This window comes from Aegilops tauschii, chromosome 5 (genome assembly GCF_002575655.3).
Source record: "Aegilops tauschii subsp. strangulata cultivar AL8/78 chromosome 5, Aet v6.0, whole genome shotgun sequence".
NCBI classification, from domain to species: domain Eukaryota; kingdom Viridiplantae; phylum Streptophyta; class Magnoliopsida; order Poales; family Poaceae; genus Aegilops; species Aegilops tauschii.
This window is the reverse complement of record NC_053039.3, coordinates 122,135,824-122,162,460: the sequence shown is the minus strand read 5'-3', so window position 1 is coordinate 122,162,460 and position 26,637 is coordinate 122,135,824. Positions and strand designations below refer to the sequence as shown.

At 49.5% G+C, this 26,637-nt stretch overlaps 1 protein-coding gene across 1 annotated transcript; it reads right to left on the bottom strand.

Annotated features, from left to right (window-relative positions):
• Window positions 1–817: 817 nt before the first annotated feature.
• LOC109740477 (2-alkenal reductase (NADP(+)-dependent)) lies at window positions 818–24,860 on the bottom strand. Its single transcript, XM_020299536.4, has 5 exons — window positions 24,389–24,860; window positions 14,487–14,664; window positions 2,267–2,433; window positions 1,535–1,617; window positions 818–1,413 (listed from the first exon to the last, which is right to left on the bottom strand). The coding sequence occupies exons 1-5, from the start codon at window positions 24,623–24,625 to the stop codon at window positions 1,035–1,037; spliced, it is 1,044 nt and encodes a 347-aa protein (XP_020155125.1). The 5' UTR covers window positions 24,626–24,860; the 3' UTR covers window positions 818–1,034.
• Window positions 24,861–26,637: the final 1,777 nt, after the last annotated feature.

Genomic DNA, 26,637 nt, shown 5'->3' with positions numbered 1-26,637 from the left:
TTTGAAATACACTTTATAGGTTGTTTCTAGAGTCTGTACTAATAGGGAAAACGATTTAGGACATAATTTAGTCCCACCTTGCCAAGGCTGGACAAAATTTCCCTCCGTCTCCCTATAAATACAACCCTTAGGTCGTCGTTTTAGATTTGGGTTTTAATTAGTTAAAAGTTAGCCATTGCTGTAACTTCGTGCACTTCGTTTGTGTTCAACGATCAGGCCAAGACCGCTTTGGAACCCCACTTTTGTCAATACTTCATCCATATTCGCAATATTCATATTGCTTTATCACATTCTTGTTTGTTCTTCGATTGCTTGCAGGAATAGACCGTCGTGGTTAGGTTGATTAAGGTCAATAACCTCTCGGGGTTGATTTAGAGATTGCTAAGACGCAACGTCGTTGCACATTCTAAGTCGGATCGTCAAAGTCGTCTTCACCAAATCAATAGTTATCATCTCATGAAAAGATCGGAACCCTCGCCTCTATCACTGAGGGACCAATAAATCAGGACAGAAGAAGTAGTTGTCAAGTTAGAAACATCATTAGGTTGGCTCCTAGTGTTGGCTCCGATTGAAATGTAGTCATGAAACCTTTATTCCATATGGTGCTATCTCTGGCGTACGATGGCTACCTCTAAGAACACAAAAAACATAGCATAAAAGGTTTATACCTTATGTACATTTTTTCGTAACTTATACCTAGTGTACATTAATTTGAGGCCCTCCCATTTTTACCTGGAGCTCTTGTTAAATTTCTGGAACCCTAGACCCCCCACTATTCCTCAAATGTGGCACATGGGCCATAGTTGACTCACACAAATGGTCCAAAGTATTCAACAAAATCCATATTCAAAATGCTACAGTTTAACAATAATATTTGTATTATATGTATATATAAAAAGAGGTAAAAATAGAGATAAAATACCAATATTTTTGACATCCCATCGATATACATAGGTCAATCGTAAACACGAACACTTCCACGCGTCCAATATGAATATATTGCATCCCCATGCCCTTTCTGTTAGCCTGTCACGTCACTCATGTGCGATGGTGACCAGCTGCTTCCCAATGTTGTGCCCGGAGAAGAGCCCGATGAGCGCTGTCGGCACGTTCTCAATCCCCTCGGCAACATCCTCAACAACACTGATCTTCCCTTCCTTGAGGTAACCCGCTATCTCCTCCTCGAACTTGTTGTAGGTGCCGAAGTAGTCCAGGACCATGAATCCCTCCATGCGGATGCGCTTGGCAACCAAGCAAAAGAGGTTAGGGGCACCATTCGGTTGCTCCAGGTTGTACTGCGAGATCATCCCGCACACGGCGATCCGGCCATTCATCCTCATGTTGGGCAGCACCGCGGCTAGCATCGCACCGCCCACGTTCTCGAAGTAGATGTCAATGCCCTGCGGGAAGCATCTGAGAGGAAATATCACGGGGGAGGGAACCATGTTTAGCTTTTGTTTCTTTTTTGTGGAAAATGTTAGTAGCCATTTGTGATTGGAACTTAGAATTTCATAAGGAAAATGGCTTTTAGAACCTCTTTAGTGCGGCATTGAGGTCCTCTTCCTTCTTGTAGTTGAAAGCGTCGTCAAAGCCAAACTTGGTTTTTAGGAGGTTGACCTGCGGTTACCATAAAGACAAAGAATTTTCTCATACTTTCACCTTTCAAGGTTGAACGGTGGGACTCCTCCATTATACTTTGGCATTCCTCTACATATTATTAAAAGCATAGAAGAGAAATTGAGAATAACTTGGTTACTTGCAGGCTAGATTTCTGACTTTAGGAGGTAGGATTACAATGATTTACATACTCTCCATCATCTGAATCCATGATGGAGTGATTACAATGATTTACTTCTTTAGGGCTAGGGTTCTTTGGCAAGAGGACAAGAAAGGTAAATATAGCACCTTGCCAATTGGCCAGAGGTTACTATAAAATGGTTATCATTGAAAATGTGCATACATGTTGACTTTCTTCTCAATGGAATGGTCGAATATAATTCACTTAGTAGAAATAACTAGTATTATGATCCCAATGGTAAAGCATGCAACCATTATAAAAGCCATCACATTATTTTCATCGTTTAGATCACTAATATAGTAATATAAATGATCTTATATTTCTTTAGAGAGCGAGTATATTTTAGGTTAGTGAAAAACTCCTGAAGTTATTCAACCAATTCATCATTCAATTGCGGGAGTGAACTATTAGACAATTTCAGTGATACAGAGCAGGTGAAAAAATGAGTATGCAGAAAAAAAGGAAAACCTTCTCATCGGAACCAACACTGCCAACCACATAGCAGCCAGTGATCTTGGCAAGCTGTCCAACAAGCTGCCCGACGGCGCCCGATGCCGATGAGATGAAAACATAGTCGCCTTGCTTTGGTTTTGACACGTCGAAAAATCCAGCATATGCAGTAAGTCCGGCCATGCCTGCATTAGCGAAGTTTTTGCAAATTTAGTAAATAAATAATAGTGTATTTTATGAGTTTTAAAACTTCGCTAGAGGAAGTAAATTGCATGAATATATGAAGACACCAAGCTTAGATCATACCAATTCCCCTTTTTTGAGGGGAGAAGAGCCTAAATCATAACACTGATGAGCTTGATGTCTTATTCTTTTTCTACATATAATTTAGCCATCCATTTTGATTTGTGGCTGTGAAATTCCATGGTATGATTCCTTGAAGGAAGGTGCATGTATGAATCTCTCACATTATCTTAGAGATCTGACTAGTATATTCCCTTTTCGTCCTATTTCTTTATTCTAATTTCTGTCCTCATTAACTAACTAGCATAACTTATACATGCTTCCAAAACTTGGGAAAGTTCATTCGTAGTTTCTATGTACAAGTTGTTTTATGTAAAACAAGTTTGCACGTTCTACGTGGTCAATCATTCAAATAGCGTCAAATTTATATCTGCCCATAAGTGTTGCCAATATATTTGGTCACTGGTTGGACGGTATTCCAAGTAGGTTTAAAGCGCTTATAAGGGTGGGAGCGTACGCCTTAATTTGGTCGCTCTGGCTATGTAGAAACGATTTGGTTTTTAATGGAAAAAATGCTTCTCCTCTGCAGGTTATTTTCCTTTGTACGCACTCGCTTCATACGTGGTCTATGCTACAACGATCAGAGCACCAATCGCTGTTCAAGGCGGTGTGTACGCGGTTGGAGCAGGTGGTTACGGAGGTTTTTTCCCAACATGGGTGACAGCATAACCTCCGGATCGATTCACCACCACCTTCGACATAGGCATAGTGTCGGTCTATAGGACTTTACTGTTGCCGATATGTCGGTTTATATTTCATGTTTTTTGTCAGACTTTTGGATTTGGCTGTGTGCATCTCAGTTATGCAGAGGCCGGGTGTTACCCATAATATTTTGTATTCCCTTGATGCTACATTCTGAGATAATAAAATCGCCCTTTATCGAAAAAAGTAGTCAAGCACACCAATTATACATCACCACAAAGACAAAAATAAACAAATAAATGGTGACAAACTAGGGTTCCATATGTGGAAGCTAGGACAAATGAACTCTTGCAATTCTGGTTTGTGAATCGAAAGGCCTTGGCCGATCTTTATTTATATAAGAAAGAAAAGAGAGTTTATTGGTACAAGCGTGCAGGCGGTACAAAAGTTGAGCCGTACAAGAAGTACATGAAGGAAAAAGGGACCGGCTAGAAACGAGTCGCTGAGAATGCAATCTGGGTCAGTTGACTGGTTTAGCCATCTGATGAAGAATGGACGTCCAAATGAGCGTCTTCAATCTTTAGCCATCGTCTTCTTTCTTCAAACCGTCAAGCCACCGTCGGCCTTTCCGCCTGCTTCCGCCGCTGGCCGGTTGCGCTCCCGCGGCTGCCTCGCTGCCCCACCCTCCCCTCAACCTCCCACATCGCCGAGCCTTGCTGCCGCCCAAGGCATTACCTCTAACCCTGGCAGACCTTCAATTTCGACGCTGGCGAACCCGCACCCCCCGCCACCCCTAAGATAGACAAGGATGATATTGCTTCCCCTGCATCCACTGCACCCCTAAGATAGACGAGGAGCTACTCCGCCGCGGCTACTGCTGCCTCCGCCGGCGGCCTCGTACTCCTCCGCGGCTGCTGCCTCCTCTCCATCGAATCAATTGACCCAAATTCGAATTTCGTGCGACTGTCGTCTAGCAAAATTGAAGGAAAAAAGGTCCTGGGAAGATCACGGCTATCTACCCTAGCCTTTTATTTCTTCAAAACTTCTTGCACCGTGGGGTGAGATGTGTATCACTGAAAATCCTCACGTTCCGCTCCGTCCATATTCTCCGGTGCGCGAAGATCACCATAGTATGAGATCTCCCATAGTATCGAATTCTTTGTCCATATTCTCTAGCATATTCTCCGGTGCGCGAAGATCACCATAGTATGAGATCTCCCATAGTATCGAATTCTTTGTCCATATTCTCTAGTGCGCGACATTCCTTATCCCCTTACACGATACACGGAACCCTAACAGCTCGAATCTCCTCCGATCTGGCAATGGCCCTAGTGGCGGCGGAGTGGTTCATCCTGTACGGCATCCCGAGGGTGTTGGCCAAGGAGGGAAACAATCATAGCATCTTCGAGAAATCCACCAACATGTCCTTCACCTTCGAGAAAGTTCCGCTCACCTCCCACGTAACCGTCGCGAGTAACGTCGACATGTCCGCTGGCAGCATGCTGCACTACCCCTCCATCGCAGCGGTCGATAGCTGCGGCGTCATTCTCCTCTGCGGTTGCACCATGATCGGGATCTCCTACTACCTCTGCGACCCGTGGATCCGCAGGACACTGGGCATCCTCCCTCGCAACAGTGGCATCACGTGCCCCCACTCCGTCGGCCTCATTTGCCATTGCGGCGACAACCATCTCATCGTCGCAGAGCTCAACCCGTGGCACATCAAAGATCGTGGCCGCATCACGCTCCTCTGCACGGAGGACATGTACGACTGGGACGAGAAGAGGTGCGAGTGCTCCAACATAGTGGACGCGAGAGAGTGGCGTGGCGACGACGTCCTCTCCAACGAAGGGCTCCTCTGGTGGTTTGATCTCGCTTACTGTATCCTCGCTTGTGGCCCCATCGCCAACTGTCGGCGTTCTGGGAACGGGGGTCCCCAGACTTGCCTGCCTGCGGCCCACGGCGTGGCTCCACTCGAGGCCCAGTACGGCCCGTCTTCACCAACAAGCATTCAAGACCCTTGCGAGGGGCCAAGCCTCGCGAGGCGGGCGACACAAGACCTCCTCAAGAGCGGCCTCACCAGGCTGGCTCGCGAGGGGCGGAGATATCAAGGCAAGGCGAACCTCACGAGGTTCCTACGACGTCATCCATGACGACCAAGGCCAGGCGGGCGCCAGCGCGCACAGTGTCCTTGTTTCCTCTTTGGTGCTAAGGAGGCAAGCGCAGGCGAGGAGTACCGAGGCATCAGGCAAAGGTTTCCATATCGGTGCAACGAGACCAAGACCAGCAAGACGGCAGGATGGAGGTCACCGTGGAGCCCAAGACGGCGTCACCACCAGAGCCTTTGGCAGGCGAAGACTACTTTTGTCAGGATAGCTTGTACTAGCTGTCCCCTTTCAAATTGGCCGTTGTTGGCTCCCTTCCCGCTCAATATTTGGGAAGAGGACCAGGGCCTCTATAAATAGGACTAGCCACCATAGTAGGAGGAGGGATCATCTTGAGCCATCCTCACCCAAAAACACATTCACCGAGCACAAGAACACCTCTCCTCAGGAGGCTGTTCTTCCCCTTGTACTGTTCATCACCACACCAAGAGGCAATCCACCACCAGCACACTGGAGTAGGGTATTACACCACAACGGTGGCCCGAACCAGTATAAACCTTGTGTCTCTTGTGTTGCGAGTTCGTCTAGCTAGCCTTTCGAGATTGCGGTGAGGCTGAGGGCGTGATTTGGTAGGGGGGAAATCTTCGTGCGCATCCCAATGTTCGAACCTCATGGGTTTTGCCGGAACCCGAAATCCGACATTTGGCACGCCAGGTAGGGGGTAGGAGGAAATTTGGCGCGCCAGGTAGGGGTGCGCCGGAGCTTCCCTTCCGTTGGTCTGCGCTTCGCCACCACCGCGCTACGCCCCCATGGCAAGCGCTGCTCTTCCCGCTCCGACGACCGATGCCAGCGGCGGGGCCAGCGGGCTCCGAGCCTTGGCCCTCGCCTTACGACAGGTGCAGTGGCCGCCCAAGTTCAAGCCGGAGATGCCACCGCGCTACGACGACGCAGCGGATCCGGCGGCCTTCTTGCTGGCGTATGAGGAGGCCGTCCTCAAGGCTGGGGCGACGACAAGGTCATGGCCAACTGGCTTCCCATGGCCCTCGCTGGCGCGCGACGCGCCTGTCTGCTCAACCTCCCCGGATCCGCGGTGACGTCTTGGGAGGAGTTGCACGACCTCTTCGCCGCGCGCTTCGCGGCACCGGTGCCTCACGCGGTCGCGGCCCTCCTCGGCGGCTCACAGGCGCCGCCCTCGGATCGCCACGTCAAGCTGTTCCTTAGCCAGATCAGCGCCGTTTCCGCGCGGCAGGGGGCTCCACCGGGCTGGGTGGCGCCCAAAGCCGACCTGACCTTCGACTCGGGAGATCACCCCGTCACCACCGTCGGCTGAGGGGTGCTCCCAATGCTTTGCACACCCACCATCTGCCACGTAGCCATCACTAAGACCCTCATCGACGGCGGTGTCAGCCTCAATGTGCTCTTGGTGGAGGCCTTCAGCCTCCTCCACGTGCCACTTGAGCGGCTCCGCCCCAGCAAGCCCTTCTCCGGCATCGGCGGCGGCTCCTCCAGCCCCCTGGGGCAGATCCGTCTTCCCGTGACCTTCGGCACCCGCGACAACTACCGCACCGAGCTCATCGACTTCGACGTCGCCCACATCCGTCTGCCATACAACGCTATTCTCTGGTACCTGGCGCTGGCTCAGTTCATGGCGGCGACCCATCCGGCCTACAACCTCATGAAGACGCCTGGGAGCAAGGACGTCCTTCATCGTCCTTCATCGTCCAAGAAACCCGCAAGTTGGAGGCGGCAGGTGTCATTTGTGAGGTCCGGTACCCTGAATGGCTGGCAAATCCCGTCGTTGTGCCCAAGAAAGGCGGAAAGGAGCGCATGTGTGTCGACTTCACCAACCTCAACAAGGCCTGCCCCCAGGATCCGTTCCCGCTTCCACGCATCGACCAAATCGTCGACTCCACTGCCGCGTGCGACCTACTGTGCTTCCTGGATGCGTTCTCGGGCTACCACCAGATCAAGATGGCAGTAGAAGGTGTCGAGAAGACGACCTTCCTGACCCCTTGTGGGGTATACTGCTACACCTGCATGCCGTTCGGGCTGTGCAACGCGGGCGCGACCTTCCAGCGGCTGATGTATATCGCCCTGGGTCGGCAGCTCGGGAGGAACGCTGAAGCTTACGTCGACGACATTGTGGTGAAGTCTCGGGAGGCAAGGACTTTAATTCAGGACCTGGAGGAGACCTTCGAAAGCCTGCGTCAGGTGGACTTGCGGCTCAACCCAGAAAAATGCGTGTTTGGCGTCCCTTCCGGCAAGCTGCTGGGTTTCCTCGTGTCCCACAGAGGGATCGAGGCGAACCCGGAAAAGGTCAAGGCAATCGAAGACATGAGTCCACCACAGACCCTCAAGGAGATGCAGAAGCTTGCCGGTCGAGTGACTGCGTTGGGGTGCTTCATCTTCAAGCTGGGAGAGCACGCCCTACCATTCTTCAAGCTGATGAAGAAGAAGGGCCCATTCGAGTGGACTCCGGAGGCCGACCAAGTGTTTCAAGACCTCAAGAGGTACCTGACCAGCCCGCCAGTAATGGTAGCACCTCGACCCCTCGAGCCCTTGGTGCTCTACCTGTCTGCCACGCCCCACTCCGCCAGCGCAGCGCTGGTGGCCCTCAGAGAAGAGTGCCAGGTCAAGGGGCCGCCAAGTGGAACCACCAGGCCGGACGAAGCGGTGCGGCACAAAGGCGATGCTCCTGAGGCAGCGGCTGCTTCGGCAGTCCGCCAAGCCCCTGAAGCCGAAGACCCCAAAGAAACAGCTCAACCCTCAGAAGCCGAAGACTCCGCCAGCTCTCCCGCCCTCGACGAGCACCCGGTGTACTTCGTCAGCACAGTGCTATGAGATGCGAGGGCACGATACCCCATGCCTCAGAAGATCTTGCTCGCGCTCCTGGTGGCCTCGCACAAGCTGCGCCACTACTTCCAGGGTCACCCCATCAAGGTCGTCTCGGCTGATCCGCTAGAAAGAGTGCTCAGGAGCCCCAATGCTGCCGGACGTGTCGCTGAATGGAACATCAAGCTGCAAGCGTTTGACTTGGAGTTCAGCACGACCAGGGTCATCAAGGGGGCTGCGCTCGCAGATTTTGTGGCAGAATGGACCAACGCCCCAGAGCTCGAAGCAGGCGAGAATCAATCCCTATCTCCAGGGAGTGAAGCACCAGACGGCTGGGTCATGTACTTCGACGGTGCGTCCTCACGCCAGGGCGCGGGGGCTGGAGCAGTGCTTATCTCGCCCACTCAGGACAAGCTTTACTATGCCGTGCAGCTCCACTTCCAGCAGGGCGAGAAGGTCTCCAACAACATAGCAGAGTACGAAGGCCTCATAGCTGGCCTTAAGGCTGCGGTAGCCCTGGGGGTGAAGCGCCTCATTATCAAGGGCGACTCGCAGCTCCTCGTCAACTTCTCGAACAAGGTATACGAGCCGAAGGACGAGCACATGGAGGCGTACCTCGCGGAGGTGCGCAAGATGGAGAAACAGTTCTTGGGTCTGGAATTGCAGCATGTGCCCCGTGGCACCAACAAGGAAGCCGACGACATCGCCAGAAGAGCATCAAAGCGGCTACCCCAAGAGCCTGGCGTCTTCGAGGAGCGGCTCTTCAAACCATTAACAACACCGCCACTCTCAAGGATAGATCTGCCTCGGGAGGAGCTCCCTCAACCACATGCCTCGGGAGCCCCGGCCTGCGGCCCGACCTCGGGAGCATGCTTGCTCTTGGCGCTCGAGCTTCAGGAGGGGTGCTGGATCAAGGAATTCAAGGAATACCTGACGCAAGGGACACTGCCAGAAGAGGAGGAGGACATGGAGCGTGTGGCCCGACAGGCCACGGCATACTGCATCCGGGATGGCGAGTTGTACAGGAAGCGGCCAAATGACGTTTTACTGCGTTGCATCTCCAGGGAGCAAGGGAGAGAGCTGCTGGCCGACATACACGGCGGGGATTGCGGGCACCGCTCGTCGTCACGAACCCTCGTCGGCAAGGTGTTTCGCAGTGGATTCTACTGGCCTACGGTGCTCAACGATGCGACTGAGCTGGTGATGTCCTGTGAGGCCTGTCAATTCCACGCCAAGCAGGTTCATCAGCCGGCTCAGGGCCTCCAGACCATCCCGCTCTCGTGGCCATTCGCGGTCTAGGGGCTGGATATCTTGGGCCCGTTCCCTCTAGCACCTGGGGGGCTACCGCTACCTCTACGTCGCCATCGACAAGTCCATCAAGTGGGCAGAAGTAGAAGCCGTCCGCACCATCCCGGCCGGCTTCGCGGTCAAGTTCATCAAGGGTCTCGTGAGCCGGTTTGGGGTCCCCAACCGCATCATCACCGATAGCGGCTCGCAGTTCACTAGCAATCTCTTCAAGACATATTGTGCTAACCTTGGAATGCAGATCTGCTATGCTTCAGTGGCGCACCCCCGTAGCAATGATCAGGCCGAACGCGCCAACGCGGAGTTCCTGAGAGGCCTCAAGACCAGGACCTTCAAGAAGAAGCTCGAGGCCTACGGCAGGGGCTGGCACGACGAGCTCCAGCCCATGCTGTGGTCCATCCGCACCACCGCTACCAAGCCAACAGGCGAGACCCCATTCTTCCTCGTCTACGGAGCAGAAGCGGTTCTCCCTCACGAGGTCAAGCATCGCTCCGCGCGGGTCCTGGCGTTTGATGAGGCGCAGCAGGACGCCATGTGGGGGATGGACCTCGTGCTGGGGGAGGAACGCCTGGAACATCCAGCACCTCCGGAGGTTCTACCCATGAAGAAAGGCCCAACGCCTGCGAAGAAGGCCCAGTGCCTGTGAAGGTCTCCGCTCGTGACACTCTCACGTAATAATGAGTGGGGTTGTACACGCCCCGGAGTCTCAGGAGTGCCGCCCTCGGGCCTCTGGGGCTCCCTCCCACGTCCTAGTGGTAGCACTTAGCTCCGCGCTGGTGAGAAGACAAGAAGACTAGACTAGGTGCTGGACGCGGCTTTTCATTTGCTTTCCGTAGTTGGCTTGCCCATCTTTAATCGAAATTTGCTTTCTGGTGTTTGATTGCCGGTCTTGTTCCATCACCTTCTGCCTCTGTTTTTGCCTTCGGTTCTCTGTTTGACCTGTACTCTCTCTCACGTCCCTCGCGAGGGGGCTGAGCAGGTGCCCTCGCGAGCGTCTCGGCGTCTCTTGTCCATTTTTTTGTGAGACACCATCGTTCGAGCCGCAAGCTGGCGTCCCTCTCTCAATCCGTGCCCCTCGGGTACTGCGATGCGGGGCACTGGGTCATGGCCGGCGCCGCCTGCGACCAGGGCTCGGAATCCCCTACTAACAAATTTTTGCAGTTCCTAAACGCCTCATCAGGCACGGAGGAATGCGCGCCTCGTGAGGCGGAAACTACTCCAAGCACATCAAGCTAAGTTATTCCTACGTGCCTACATAAGACATTGATATTGCGACACAACACAGGAACGATAAACATAGCATAACAACTTGGAAATCATAGTTTGTTGCACGCCCCTGCGGGGCCCCATACTCGTCTGTCTCTTAATGCAGGAAGAAAAGGAAGAACCAAACAACAGCGGCGCGTGCCTCCGCGGCGGCTCGCGAGGTCGGACCCGCGGCGCTCTCCTGAACTCAGCCGGACCCTTCCTCGTGCTTCACTGAGGCGCGACAGCGAGACGACCCGCTGCCACCTTCAAAGCGAGCACGGCGGCTGGTCGTAGCCACCGCTGTTGGAGCTACCGCCAGAAGGAGAACTGCCATAGCTTGGCACGAGGTCGTCCTCGCCCTCATCTCGACCGTCGCCAAGGCCAAGCACCTCGTCGCCGTCGTTGTCCTCGGGGCAGCACCCGACGCGGCGGCCGTCTTCTCCGAACACCCTCATGTAGAGGGTCGCCTTGCCATCGTACTTGAAGTGGAGGGTGCACCACCTGCCCAGGCCACGCGCGCGGGCAAACGTCTGCTACCCGCGGGCCAGGGCCACGTTGCCAGCAACGGAGACCTCGACCGCGACCCACGAAGCTTTGCTGCAGCAGCCGTCTGCCTGCAGCCAGAGCCCGCCTGGACCTGCGGCCGGCAGTTCGCCGATGAAGAAGCGCGGGAGCTGAAGCCAGGTGTTGGCCGGGTTCTCCGACCAAACCACGAACTCCGGCAGCACCTCCGCCGAGTGGAAGCACGACCGGGGAGGCCGTGCGACCATGGCGCGCCTCCCTTCATCGACGGGGCTACTTCGACGTAGGCGGTTTCCACCGCGCGAAGGGGCACCGCCGCGGCCGCGGGGGGCCGTGGTGGGGGTCGCGGAGTGCTTGCGAGGACGACCGCGTCCACGCTTGGGCGGCAGAGAGCCGGGCCCCTCCTGGCGGGCCTTCCCTTTCTCCGCGGCCGAAAACCTCTTCACGGGCGCCATGGGAGTCGCAACTGGCAAAGGAGCAATGGAGAAGGAGCGAGCAGAGCAGGAAGAGATGGGCGACGGGGGCTTCACCTCCCTCCTCATATATAGCCCAAGGAAGGGCAACCGGCGATCCCCATGATCACAGGTAATGATAACCCTTTTTGCATGCAGCAGGGACTTGTCAAGTCGGGCAGTTGCCGAGGCAGCGTGGGGAAGCGGAGACGCCCACGTCCAATCGATCGCCACGCGTCGACCAAGGCCGCAGGCTGTTGGGGCCCGCGGCGCTCCGCACTTGCCCTTTGGCTACGCCTCGAAGCCAAGCCCGAGCGCGCCTTGGGCCCGGGGGCTACTGTCGGCGTTCTGGGAACGGGGGTCCCCAGACTTGCCTGCCTGCGGCCCACGGCGTGGCTCCACTCGAGGCCCAGTACGACCCGTCTTCACCAACAAGCATTCAAGACACTCGTGAGGGGCCAAGCCTCGCGAGGCGGGCGACACAAGACCTCCTCAGGAGCGGCCTCACCAGGCTGGCTCGCGAGGGGCGGAGAGATCAAGGCAAGGCGAACCTCGCGAGGTTCCTACGACGTCAGCCATGACGATCAAGGCCAGGTGGGCGCCAACGCGCATAGTGTCCTCGTTTCCTCTTTGGTGCTAAGGAGGCAAGCGCAGGCGAGGAGTACCGAGGCATCAGGCAAAGGTTTTCATATCGGTGCAACGAGACCAAGACTAGCAGGACGGCAGGACGGAGGTCACCGTGGGGCCCAAGACGGCGTCACCACCAGAGCCTTTGGCAGGTGAAGACTACTTTTGTCAGGATAGCTTGCTAGTTGTCCCCTTTCAAATTAGCCGTTGTTGGCTCCCTTCCCGCTCAATATTTGGAAAGAGGACCAGGGCCTTTATAAATAGGACTAGCCACCATAGTAGGAGGAGGGATCATCTTGAGCCATCCTCACCCAAAAACACATTCACCGAGCACAAGAACACCTCTCCTCAGGAGGCTGTTCTTCCCCTTGTACTGTTCATCACCAGCCCAAGAGGCAATCCACCACCACCACACTGGAGTAGGGTATTACACCACAACGATGGCCCGAACCAGTATAAACCTTGTGTTGCGAGTTCTTCTAGCTAGCCTTTCGAGATCGCGGTGAGGCTGAGGGCGTGATTTGGTAGTGGGAAAATCTTCGTGCGCACCCCAGTGTTCGAACCTCAAGGGTTTTGCCGGAACCCGGAATCCGACACCGACAAGCCCAAGTTTTACCAAATCGTGGGGCTGTTTGGTTTGTGACTAAGTTTGTCAAAGGTTGCCACACCTAAGGTTAGGCAAGTTTGACCAACTTAAATGAGTGTTTGGTTCAAGCTACAACTTATGCAAGTCACACTAGGCCCCACATGACATACACACAAAAAATATGGCAAGATTCCCTTAGGCTTGCCAACTTGTGGCTCTCATTTTGTTAAACTATAAGCTTGGCAAAAATGTGTGGCACAATGTGGCAATGCAAGGCTAGAACCAAACAGCCCCATGTTTCCGCATGTCCCTGATGAGCTGCCATTCGCCTGGACCCCGTCAACGGTGACGTGCACCGCTGCTTGAAGGTGAGCGGCGGCCGGCTGCGGTACGTTCAGATCCATGGCTCCTATGACAAGCCGGAGGTCAGCATGTGGACGCTATCCTCCAACGACCCGTCTGACGCGACATGGACAAGCAGGCTCAAGCTCCCCTTGGACAAGGTTTGGGACGACCATACCTATAGGGATGCAAGGCTGCGTGAGAGGGTCATCCCCGTTGTGGTGCTGGTCCACCCCATGCATGAACGCCAACGAGGTCTACTTCTTCTTGGACGGGCACATCTTCGCCATCGACCTGACGAAGAGCAAGGTTGTGTGGACTGCAAAGAGTTCAACATTTCGTGGTCGCCGCACAAAACATGCTCCTCTCGCCTGGTCCATGCCTGGCAGTTGCCGGTGAAGCTCACCAAAATCAGGGTCAGTTTGGTTCGCGTCCATGCTACTCGTTGCCTGGCCTGGGACGTCCCTGAACTTTGCCTGGCGTTTGTTTGGTTGGAGTCCACAAAATTCTAGAGCTAGCCTGGCCTGGGTCGCTCAGGCATATGATTAGCCTCCCAGGCGTCCTCTTCCGCTCGCCTGGAGGCAAGCTAACACCAGCCTGGCGCTAAACTAGTAGTTTACAGGTGGGTTGTGGGCTACTTTGTCAGACATATACTTGTTTAATCATTCCAGGCCCAGGTCGCAATCAAAACAGGTGTCTCCCTAGGCTGCTTGGCCAGGCCAGAAAAATAGAAAAACGAGGCGCATGCCATGCACCAGCTTCGTCCAGGCATGATGCCCAGGCTACGAACCAAACTGACCCTCAGTCCTGAGTCTGGGCCTAACTGGTCTCAGGTTAAGGAGATTGAATTCGTATTTCGATGGAACTCGGTGGAAGATTTCCACAACAAAGCTGCCATGATCAAGTGAGCATATTCTTTCACGTATGTGGTTCGATCCTTGTTGCATGATATGTTTGCTTTACAAAAGTCTGTCCCTTTTCATCATATGTTTCAGTGCTTAATGGATGCAATCTTTGTTTCAATTGATTCAGGTCACTTTTTGAACAACATGTCAGTGGTATGTAGAACATGTAAGCTCCCGCTATTGTTTCATTCAGTGTTTTGGGTGTGGCATGTTAATTAATTTATTGGACATGCTAGCTTGTGCCAAAATTCTAGTTTGTCAACCAGATATAGTCAACGAAAAATGCAAGTACGTGCTTCATTTGATGAAAAACAGAAATATAAGATTAAATATGGCACTTTGTTTCTGACAAAATAAAAATGTACTCACCAAGAACACCTGTGTAGTACGACAGAGGTAGTTCAGGATGGTTGATCTTGAAAAGAGACTCTGGATCAGTGATCAAAGTGTATTCTTCACATCCGCTCATGCCCCAAACAAGATCACCCGACTTGAAATTCGGGTGCCCAGATGCTACCACCCTGCCTACTGAAAAAGTAGCCAAAACCTGGAATAATCATACTCAGTGAGGCATTGGAATTTCAGAGAATTCGACTGTAGTAGTGAACATAACGCAATAGTCTTCATGGCTTTGTTTTCGAGTAAAAGAAAAGCACTGTTGTAACATCCCAAAATTCTAAATTTTGGAATGTTATATTAAATAAATTGTTTTTATTGTTTGTTTGATTGTGGTGTGGTTGCTTGTGTGAAATTGAGTGAAATTTCAAACTTTTGAAAGTTGAATGAGAGGAAATGAAATGACTTTCCCAAACTTTCACCTTGCATTTATGATCTCCATAAATTCAAATTTTAATTTATCACAAAACCCTAGAGAGAATATAATATGACTTCTTGCATTTAATTGAATGAAAAAGGGTTTTTGAAAAAGGTTTGAATTCTATTTTAAAATATTTCAAATTCAGAAACTTTAAGCAACTCAATGATTTTCATGAGAGAAGATAAAATGACTTCTTCAAAACATATGAAATATGAGTTGGAAGTTTAAAAGAATCAAACTGAAAATCCTTTTGAAATTATTCTGAATTTGGAGTTATTTGGGTTTTATTCAAATTATTTTTCCCCAAAAATAAAATATATGGAAAATAGGGTAAAATGATTCCCTACAGTAGAGAAGTAGAGAAAATGAGTTTGAAATCATTTTGATATTTTAAAATATTTTATTTGGTTTTTAAACGAGCCAGTAGCACTGTTTGATTTATTTGAATTTATGTGGACTTTATTTGATGCTAGAAAAATGTGCGGGTTGTAGAAAATCGTTTACTGAAAATTCTGATATATAATATGCCTATATAAAATTTTATCTTTATTTTCGTTATTCAGTTTTTCCTTTTCTGTTTCTATTAAAAAAACAAACTACGTGAGCGTCCTATAACTATCCGTCGCCCACGTGCACAACATAGTTAGCAGACAGGCCGGTAACTGTTTTTATTTATTTTTCGGTTATGCTTGGAGAAAAAAATATCATTTTCAGAAATATTTCTTTTTCTTAAAAGAAAAGTTCAAAATAAAAAATGCAGCGCGCGTGCGCCGGCCGGCCGAACACTTTAGCCGTGCGTTTTTCTCCATTCTATTTTTCTACGTCTACGTTTAGTCCCACATTGCCTAGCCTTTGACCCTAAACCTCTTTTCCACCTATAATATAGACTCATACAACCTTCAAAAATCATCCGATTCGGGTTAAATCAATATTTTGATTTAACTAGATTCATTAAAGAAAAATATTTTTTCCCTCTCCGGTGGGAATTCTGGAAGTTGTCTCCTTTCTCTGAAGTCGTCTTTTCTCTACCTTATAAAGATATATTTCTTCGTATTTTTTTATAGTTTCATAGTTTATTATTTCTAGACTAGTACGGTAGAATAAATAAATTATCAATTAGTCTCAGTATTTATATATTAAACCTAGAATTCTTTTAGGCGTAGCTATTTTTCTTCCGTAAAACAGTTTAGCCCTGACTTTTCAAATAGCCATAACTTTTTACTCGTTCATCTAACCTATAGTTTCGTCTTGTTTTCACCTATGCAGTGAACCTGTCACATCAACTTTTTGAAATTTTTAAATTTCGAAATTTGTTCAGATTCATATTCAAACTTCTTTTGACCATAACTTGAGTTTTATAACTCCGATTTACTTGATTCTTTTTGCTAATTGAAGCTCTTGACCTAAACTTTCTAATAAGACCAAATCCACCCAATTTAGGTACTATTAGAAATTGTTTTCTGTTGCAAGAGTTAATTGCTTGTTTTCAAAGTTTTCCGAGATCTTTTCTCGATTCTTACTGTTGCTTGCTTACGATAGATTGACGGGAGTGTGACGAGTAGAACTATTAGGAGTTATGAGTGCGAATCATCTTCATCAACAGTATAAGACAAGTTCACACTTTGATCATATCCCTTTATTACCCAGTTTTTATGCATTAGTTTCAACCCTCAAACATTGCATGAGTAGGATTTGATAACATGTGGGTATTGGGAAGTAGTTGATGAGGTAGGAACCTATTGTCTTGCATTCAAACCCAGGGTATTATTGCGTTATGCTTGCACTACTTTGCTATGCTCGTAGACGTGGATTGGTTTATGAGATTCATGAAAGATGTGAGAGTTATTTATATCTAAGGGAAACTTAAGGTGGCTACTTTAATACATATCTGGGTGGATTGGTTTGGGGCACCCTGGGGATACCAGTGGATTGCCCGGACACCTGGGGAATCCAACATTGTCAAAGGAGATCCCGGGGCACCCGTGTGATCATCCTATGGTTTGCCACCCAGGCTCAAAGGGATCATAAGATTATTTATGCTAGAAACTTTCGTGTGCAGCCACAAGCCATTATGGGCTCTGGCATAGTTGAGTATGTTGTGTGACCTCTTACAGTGGTAGACTAGCAGATGTAGGGGATGTAGGTGGTACTGTCTACCCGTCGTAACGAGCTAACGCTTCTGAAAGACTGTGTCTCGGTCATCCGTTTCTCAAACATCATGTAGTGCGAGAAATTCAACGGAGGAGACCGAGTCTTGTGGGGAAAAGTGCATAAACCTCTGCAGAGTGTACAAACTAATCATGATTAGCCGTGTCCCCGGTTATGGACATCTTGAGTATCTGGTTCTTAAATTATTGATTTGATCTCATCACTCTATTTAATGAAATTGTTGGGTTATTAATGATTTGGGATTGAGCAAGGGGTTACCTTCTCAATATTTTTTCAACAAACTTTGTAGTTAAATAAAATATATTACTTTGTTGTAGGGAAAAATTAGCTTTATGCAAAATTAAACCTAGAGCCTCCACCAGCCAAATATGCATGTAGTGATAGCCATTATTCATCATTGCCCTATGGTGTGAATTTGCCAGTACATTCAATGTACTGACCTACATGGCTGCAACGTCTCATGTTGCAGGAATCTTATGACGAGTAAGTGATACGTTAGGGTTACGATTTCTACACTCAACTTTGCCGTTGGTGTTGATGGGAATCCACAACCTTGTTGTTACTTCCGCTATATGGATTGAGGTAATAGTATTTACGTTACTTTATACATGTGATTTACCTCTGTTATAAATCCTCGAGTACTGTGTGTGTCAGCATACGGATACAGGGATGACACTTAAGCACAGAGACTTGATCCATTCGGGTCGGGTCGCTACAACTGTAGTTCATGCTGGAATTTAGTCTATTTTGGGACAGCCCAATAACTATTTCAGAAATTCCTAAATAAATCCTAGAGGCCCACTTAGCCCATTCGTGCAAGGCAAGGGATACTACTAAAGTTTAGTCCCACATTGCTAGTTTAGTGGGAGTTGGACCTTCTTATAAGGGAGGATTTTTTCCCACTTGTATGAGCATGAGAACAAGAGGGACATCCACGCGCGCTCCTCCGCCGCACACCTCTCCATGCCACGCCTCGTCATGACGCGCCGCGGGTTGCGGGAATGAGCCGAGCCGATGCCTAAATTTTTGCCACGCACAACGGGTATACGAAAGGTCACTCGGGAGCTGGAAAGTTTTTGCTGTAGTGGATATTGAATACGAACGTTGCACTCTTCATATGCTGCCTGTTCGTTTTGTCTCCCGCGTTCCCTTCAGCTCCCGGTGCAGCCTCTCACCTCCTCCTCTTGCACCTATAAAAGGGAGGTCGCTCCTCTCAGAGAGACGCACCAGAAGATCCTCTTCCTCTCGCCACAAAGTTCCTGAGCACTGCGCTGCTACTACGATCTTCCCCATCCCGGCTTGCGGCGTGCACCGCAGGTCGGGACAGTAGGCCTCTGCAACCGCACCTTTTGAGTCCTGTACGGGAGAAGGGTGATAAGGTTTTTGGGGAGCGCTCAGCGCGACTACTGACTTCTTCGTCACGGACGCCCCGGACTCCGACGACTACTTCCCCGACGACGACTTCTTCCCCGACATCGACAACCTCCTCGACGACATGGCTGGCGAGGACACCGACCCCAAGACCGGTGCTTCTGCTCCGGTTCCGTATGTTCTCATACTCTTCCTGTTAGAGGTTCTGTCACAACTTCTTGCTCTAGTGTCTGTTCTAGATGTGTTTGTTTCTAGTTCATATATGCAGATGCTATTTACCTTCTCTCTGTCAAATTACATGAAATGTTTTATCTCTGCTATATTAGTCATGCTTTATCTAATATTTCTATTAATAAAATCATTCAGTAAATTGCTCATATTTCCAACAGTTCATACTTGACATGACAATAGAGTAAACTACAAGTTACAGTCGTAAATAACATGGTGTTGAGTGTCAACTGTGAGTAGGATGAACAATAAACTTTAATTGATTACTATCATTTGCATTTGTCTATATATTAGATAAAAGGAACATTTGCACAACTTGCGCATACACAACTAAAGGCCACAAAATTTTGAGATCATATCTCTATTATAACTCGACCTGACTGAAAAATAGATGGTCAAGAATATTTCTTCTGTGATTAACACATGTATTTTTATGAAAATATAAAAATAGTAGATATGTACTCCTTCCTATTCACAATAAACCGTGTTTTGAATATCTTCGGTAAAAAGAAACTCCTTGAAGTATTTTTTTGACGAAATATAACATACAATGTTTCATTGAATTAAGAGAGTTGGAATGTACAAGGGTTTAGCTGGGCATAGCCCATGGAGAAGTAAGAAACAAACCTAGACTAGGGTGAATTATTAAGAGAGTTGGAATGTACAAGGGTTTAGCTGGGCATAGCTAGCGGAGAAGAAAGAACAACCCTAGACTATGGTGGTTGCTAGTCTATCCAAGGAAGTACAGGTCTAGGCGATCTGTTTGGGAGGCTCAGTTGGAGTAGCAAAATGTGATGAATGAGGCAAATCATAGCTCCCCCTCCAGGTGAGCACCTCATCGTAAGCTAGCTTGAATGTCGTAGCTAGTGGTTTGGCAACGTTATTGAAGATCCTTGCATTCCTTTCAGTCTAGAAGAACCACTAGAGCAGGATGCAACTAGTGTTCCAATGCCTGTGAAGCTTTTACTTGTTGAAGAGCATGTAGAGACACATAGATACAATGGCTACTTTCGGCAAGGTAGCCTCAAGCAGTGCAATACATGTTGTGGCCAATGGTCAAGTGCTTAGAAGTATTATCCTAGTGGCTAACTGGTGAATCGTAATCTCAAGATGACAGTGGCAGATGGAGCACACTGGGTTGTGTGGCCATCCCCTCTGTGCTAGCCTGTCGGCGGTCAGGCATTTGCTCTCGATCAGAATCCAAGCACGTGCTTAAGCTTCGGTGGCACATGGGCGGAGACGTGTGCATCAATTGATGCAAAGGCTAGGGTTTATCCTCCTTTTTGAAGAAAGACGAGGCCATTAAGCTCAGAGCATATGGACCCTCAAATTGGATCAAATAGACAAACTTCATTGAATAAAAGCCGCATTCAATCTATTTCTAGGTGATTCGATCTTTAGAATCGTTTAGGTGCACACTGTTCAGACATTTTAGAGTCGCATATAGTTGGAGAGGACATCAACATCAAGGAAAGGCTTGATTGCGGTAACCTGCTTTTTGTTGGTTAGAGCTTGAGAAACGAGCATTGTCGATAATAGCTATGTAAAAAGAGACACTTGAAATCATCCGTCGACACACAACCATTAAGCCAATGGTTGTACCAAAAGAAAGCCATTACTGATGCAGGTGGAAGGTCGGAACATGCTCTTGGTGAGAGGATCGGTTGACAGATGTAGGCGAATGGCGGTTTGTTATAGTTCTCCCAATTGAATAATAACCAGCGGACGGGAAGCACTCTATTGTGAATCTCAAAATCGGGGGTGCCGAGGCCTCTGAGTGGCTTGGGCGAGAAAACTTACCTCCAACTAACGAGACAATTGCCACTGTTATCTTTGTTCGAGCAGGTTCAGTGAAAATCATAGCATTAGCCATCTACCTGTAATGTGGGGATGGCTGAGAGTACATGCTTGACCAGCGTGGCTCTCGTATCAGATAATATGAATTGGGCAATCCATCCAACAATATTCTTTGTTAGCTTGTCCAAAAAACGGTTGGAAATCAATGCTCTTAGCTTGGTAAAGGATAGATGCATACCTAAATAGGTGAAGGGGATGGTACCAATCAGCCATGACAATGGCTGCCCAACGGTCTCATTGTCGATATTGTCACATAAGATAGGTAGAGGTTACTCTTGGTGACATTGGTAACAAGGCTATCGACATTGCCAAAGAAAGTGAGTATGGTGTTGGTAGCGACAACATCATCTATCTTTTGTTGAATGAAGACCGCTGCACTGTTAGCATATAAAGAAGTCATGTGTCTAAACAGTTGAGGGTTGAGGGGTGAAAGAACACCTTCAACATGCGCCAAGTTGAATAGGCAGCTATATAGTCCATGACAAGCACAAATAATAATGGGGACATGGGTTACTCTATCGAGGACTTTTCTTTTGGAAGATGTAGCCAAAAAGGGATTTGTTCACCGAATTGCACATGCCGACAGACGAAAGCAAGGATGCAATCCAACTCCACCTCTGGCCAAAACCTCTGAAGATGAGTAACTGCATTAGGAGCTCCCAGGATAGCGAGTCAAAGGCTTTAGAAATATCCAGCTTCAACATTATGCTTGGGATATGCTTCTCATGTAAAATTTTGTCCAATCTTTGCACAGTGAAAATTACATGAATGGTTTGACCTTTGATGAATGACGAATGCGCACCTTGGCTCTGCTCAACTAGCGTTGGCATCAGGGATAGAGCTAGAAATCGATGGGGGGGGGCACAAATTGCCAAGCATTTGGGGGGGGGGACACAAATAGTTGGGTGGAATGAAAATTTTGAAGGGTCATACACAATTTTATCAATCTTGGAGGGGGCCGTGGCTCATCCTTGCCCCCACTAGCTCCATTAGAGATTAACATGAATGGTTATGCTTGGGCGCTAGAGCTTCAGCAACAAGCTTCCCTGAACAAGTGTACCAGGCTCATCGTTCGCAAATCACTTGACATCGAGCGAGTTTCAGACTTTACCAAAAGCATCATTACCACTAAATTAAGATAGCTCATCCCTAAGAGTTCATGGATTGAAATTTGTGAATCCTTTACACAACATCCTTCTTGATGGTTGTCACGTGCTAGGATTAGTACCGACCACAAGATCGATGAATGTGACACACTTGGGGTACAACTCCAAGGAAGAACGAAGGTTGGCAGGGCTCATGAGCCTTAGGGTTTGTGATGGAGGGTTTCAAGGGCATGCTCATCTTTTGTTCCCGCCACAAGAAACTCTAATGCAGTTGGTAGCCTATGGAGGAGCGATGCATGAAATAGAGGGATTGTCAATGACTCGGGAAGAGGAGCCGTTGCTACTAGGAAGAGCACAAATGGTGTTGTTGCTTGTGAGTCCACCACACCAGCCAGAGAGGACTCCATCACCACCACAGTTGCAAGCATAGCTACTCTTGCGATTTGTCGCATGGCTAACTCTTGAGGGCACCCCATTGCTACTGGAGTTTTCACTGACGTGGTTGTAGGTTGTACTCCTGCCACTTCTCGTAGGCGCATGTTTTCCCTCTCACCTAGGTGTGGTCCTCTAGATAAGAGGACGGACTTCAATGGAGGTTGCGCGTGTCCTACGTGTGCTCCTCCTTGGTGAAGGTCTTAATGGGGATGCCCTTCTCTAGATGTGTAATGGCAACCCGGTCGGTTGATGCTTCCTCCGTGAGTTCTTCAATGTTTGCCGCAAATTTCTTGAGGATGGTGCACTACAGTTCATGCACAAGTTCCTTCTTATGCCCAAAAATCTTTTCATCCAGGAGCTTGGTAATTTCTGCAAGGATTGGTAAGTGTGATACAAATTTGTCACACACTAGGATATTATTGGTAACGGTCGTAAGACTGATGAACGTGACACAATCAGGGGTACAACTCCGAGGAGCGAAGATTGGCCAACCATGGTGCCATGGAAGAGAGGAGAGAAGGTTGGGGACATGTGTTAGATCTTTGCTACTCTATTCGATAATCCATAGGGAAGATACGACTTGAAGTCGAAGTAGGACATAACCTGAACTTTCTGAACATCAAATCCCTATCTTCCTAAATTTCTTTCCTTCCTATTTTTTTAGAAATCCCTTTTAATTAGAAGCTTTTGCTTTCCCTCCTCATTTTTTTGCTGCAAGGACTAAAATTTCTTTCCTTATTTTTGGCTATCACGTCGAGGTTTATATAGAAGCCGTGGACAGAGGAGCGCTCCACGCCTTCTAGCTTCCTTATATTCCTGTCACAATGATTAATTTTTTCTTCATTATTTCTCTATACACGTCGGTTGAAATCCCCCCTCTTATTTCCGTCCTTGTTTTTCCAACAGAGACTCAATATCCTATCGTTCCTTATTTCTGTGCATGTCTGACCCACAAGCAGCCAACCATGCACCACTCCACCGTCCCACAAGTCAACCAACAATTCCATCCCATTAGAGCCGTTTCACTATCACTTCTTTCCTCTTTTATTGAGGGAGTTAATTCCTTTATTCCGAAATCCGCACATCATCCTCTATTAAAGCCGCCTGTTGGTGCCGTAGACAACTCCTAAAGGTATATAAGTTAATGGATTTTTTTTGTAAAAAGGCGAGGTGGGACTTTTAAATAGTTAGCAAACCAGCTATCCGAACAAAAGCATTGCCAGTGCGCTTGGTTAGACTCCTTCATCGGAAGGTAGGTGCCGAGTTCGACCCCCACATTGAGCAACTACAGTATATTTTTTCCTCAAGACCCTACACGCACATCAAGAAATTATGTTTTTTATTCGCATCGGCCCAACATGGCCTAGACGGCGCACGAGCTGGGGACAAACGCGAGTGATCGCTGGCGGAGGTGTACCTACAGTATGTATATTTATGAAGTGCGGGTTGAATACCAAAAAATACAGGGATTTTTGTGCAAAAATACCAACGGCGGAAGGGCACAAGCACTAATGACTCTATTAGTAAGTATAGATTAAGATCACCATTTCGGTGACATGAGCCATCCAAAACACTAGAAATGGTTTCGTTTTCCAAGGTCTACAGCCAAATCTATACAGACACAAGAAGAGATTTAAGGAGGAAATGAAATTGCTCGTTTAGAGCTAAAGGAAAACATACAAGGCTGCAACCTTTTGTTGATACTTTCATCTGACTTGTTGTAGATGGCTTGAGGCCTTGTATTGGTTTTCTTTCTGTTCTTATTATGTTTTCCTGTACAACTTTTTAACACAATACTCCCCCGTATTAAAATATAAGACGTTTTTGCAGTTCGTACTACAAAAATCTTATATTTTCGTACGGAGGAAGTAATATATTGAGATATATATAAGTAGGGGAATCTACCGTACTACCATCTCATATGCTACGATCTCATAGATATGTTAAAAATATGCCACGATCTCATAGATAGACTAAAAAACTTGATCTGAACACTCAAGCTCAGAGGCCAGCTTGCCAGATTCGACCAAATCAAGTGCCGTGTGATTCCAAACCTTGTTTTTAAAATTCACCGTAAAAGGGAAGTTGCTAAAAGATGGTGGCGACAGAAATAGAATTCTGCTCAAAACGGAAAAGAAACATTCGGCCGTGCGTGCCAGTTTCATTACTACTACTAGTTGGAATAGCCTAGAGACACATAAAACAGTTCATTTCCTGCAGAAATCAGGAGATAACCTAAACAGTAAATAACAAGTCGGGATTAATGGGCGCGTCTGGTAACAACGTACCTCCCCTGGCACGAACTGCTCGATGTAGCTGGCCTCGTTGTGCTCGCTCATCCGGTTGCGCATGTAGGGGTCGCAGGAGACGTAGAGGGTCTTGACCATCACGGACGCCGACCCAGGCGGCACGGCCAGCCGAACGACGGCGGTGACAAGCTCCAGGTCGGCCTCGGTGGGGAACCCCGTCACGAACCGCTTCAGGATCACCCCCTTGTTGCTCACCTCTGCCTCCGCCGCCGCCATTGCTCCTCCTTGCTGCTTCGATGGCGTGTACGGCCGCCGATGAGGCCTCGAGTGGTTTGATCGACGCGTGAGACGGCGCGGACGGGGGTGTTGACAGTGGCCTTTCTAACCGTCGTGCGCTGCGAGGCGCGTACGTAGGTTTTGTATATGTGGAGGATGGAGCAGGTGGTGCGACCATGGGCGTTTAGAGATGGTGACCAGTCAGCTGTCAGCCGGATCTCGATCGATCCGGAACCAGTTGGCAGCAGCATCGGACAGGGAGGCCACGGCCATGGCCTCGCATCCCGCGATGCTGGTAGTGGCCTAGTGGGGAACGACCGCCATCCCCGTCGGTTGACCTCGTGTGAACGATGAGAGTCGTGTTAGGCGACGATCAGAGTATCTTTTCAGTTGGTGATGGCGATTGTGAAAGCGAGAGAAGATGTACAGCACACTTTGCATTTTTTGAACCTCCCATCGTGGCTACTTTATTATTTCTCTTACGGAACCACATCCACCATATGAAGCTTGCACACGGTTGAGTTACTGTTCACAGGTCATGGGGAAGGGACAAGAGCAACTTTGACTTTAATTGGAATGAGCTCAACTTGCAGCTTGCTGACTTGCATACCCTTGACGCTACTACCACCGACAGGAGGTTTGAGAGGTCATTAAGGAGATGTCACCCCCTTTGGCAGTGGCTCTTCTGACGGAGATTCTGCACCACTATCTCAGCGCGCCTCACCACGTCCTCTCTCCCCTGCTCACCTCGTCCCCGTCGTCTCTGCGGTACGTGCGGGGTGGCGGGCCGATCCTACCTACGGCGGCTCTAGGCCGGTCGCCCCCCGTGCACCCGTCGCATCTCCTGGCTCTGCATCAGGGGGATCAGCTCTGGCCTCACCTTTCCCTCCCCCTGGTACCATGCGACAGCCTCTCATCATTTCTGACGACAGTTCTGCTGCCTCGGAGGACATGCACGCCCCGCTCCTGCATGGCGTTTCCTCCGATTCGCTGGACGCGGTGCATGCACCCCCCCTTGCCGAGCCTACCCCACCTGTCACCCGCCCGACGCCTCAGGTGGGCTCTGTCGCACCACCCAGCCCATGCGCTGGGTCGGCTGCTGCCCCTCTGCTTGTGGGCCCGCTGATGCCATCCAGCTCGTCCGCGTTCGCCGCGGTTATCCCACCTGCAGGTGCTTCCGCTGGCCCCACCACCTTTACGTTCTCGGCTGGCGAGTCTTCACGTGATGCTGGTAATCCCCCTACCCCTCCCCCGCTCAATCAACACAATCTTTTGCCCCTGCTTCTCTGCCACTGACTGAGACCGCCATGGATGCAGCTCTCCCCCTGCAGGATCTGGATACTCACTAGTGTATCATTCGCAGGGAGCACCGCAAAACAGCACGCGACCAGTCCGTCTCCAAGGACAAGTTGCGGCGGAGCGCGCGGCTGTCTGGCAAGGAGGCCAAGTACTCCCCCATGCTCGCCAGGGCCGTCAAGGCCAAGGCGGCACGCCTCTCCGCCTCGGATGTTGGCACGGCCATCGACCGCGCTATCCAGGAAGCCCGTCTACATCAGTCCGACGCCCCTCCTGCATCCACCGAAGACCTCGCTGCCATTGCGCTGCTCTGCGGCGCCGACGACGGCCAGGTGGACGCCATCCTTGGATCCGAGGCCTCTGCCTCTGGTGACGATGAGGCTCCATGATCTGCACCTTCTGCGACCTTGGCCCGGTGGCGCGTTCTTGCCCGTCTCCGCCACCATTAGCTCCCCGTTCGTTGCTGCCGTTTACTTGTACTTTTGGTTGCTAAAAACGCTGTTGCATGTACCACTGCCACTCCGGACCCCGCGCGTAACTTTTGTAACTGTACGCCTGTTGTACCCCGCCTTTGTTATCTGGTGCATTAACAAACCTTATGAGTAATGACACCTTTTTAATTTGCTTCTGGAATGTACGTGGCCTTGGCGATGATGATAAATGCGCTGACGTTCTCTCCGAACTAATGACGACTAAACCACACGTAACCCTCTTGC

Bases quoted from the DNA above. Each gene is read 5' to 3' on its own strand.
- LOC109740477 (XM_020299536.4), bottom strand. From the start codon at position 24,625: ATGGCGGCGGCGGAGGCAGAGGTGAGCAACAAGGGGGTGATCCTGAAG. The intron at 14,665-24,388 runs GTACGTTGTTAC...TGATTATTCCAG, and splicing joins AGCAGTTCGTGCCAGGGGAG to GTTTTGGCTACTTTTTCAGT. The intron at 1,618-2,266 runs GTTTTCCTTTTT...TGGTAACCGCAG, and splicing joins GTGTTGGTTCCGATGAGAAG to GTCAACCTCCTAAAAACCAA.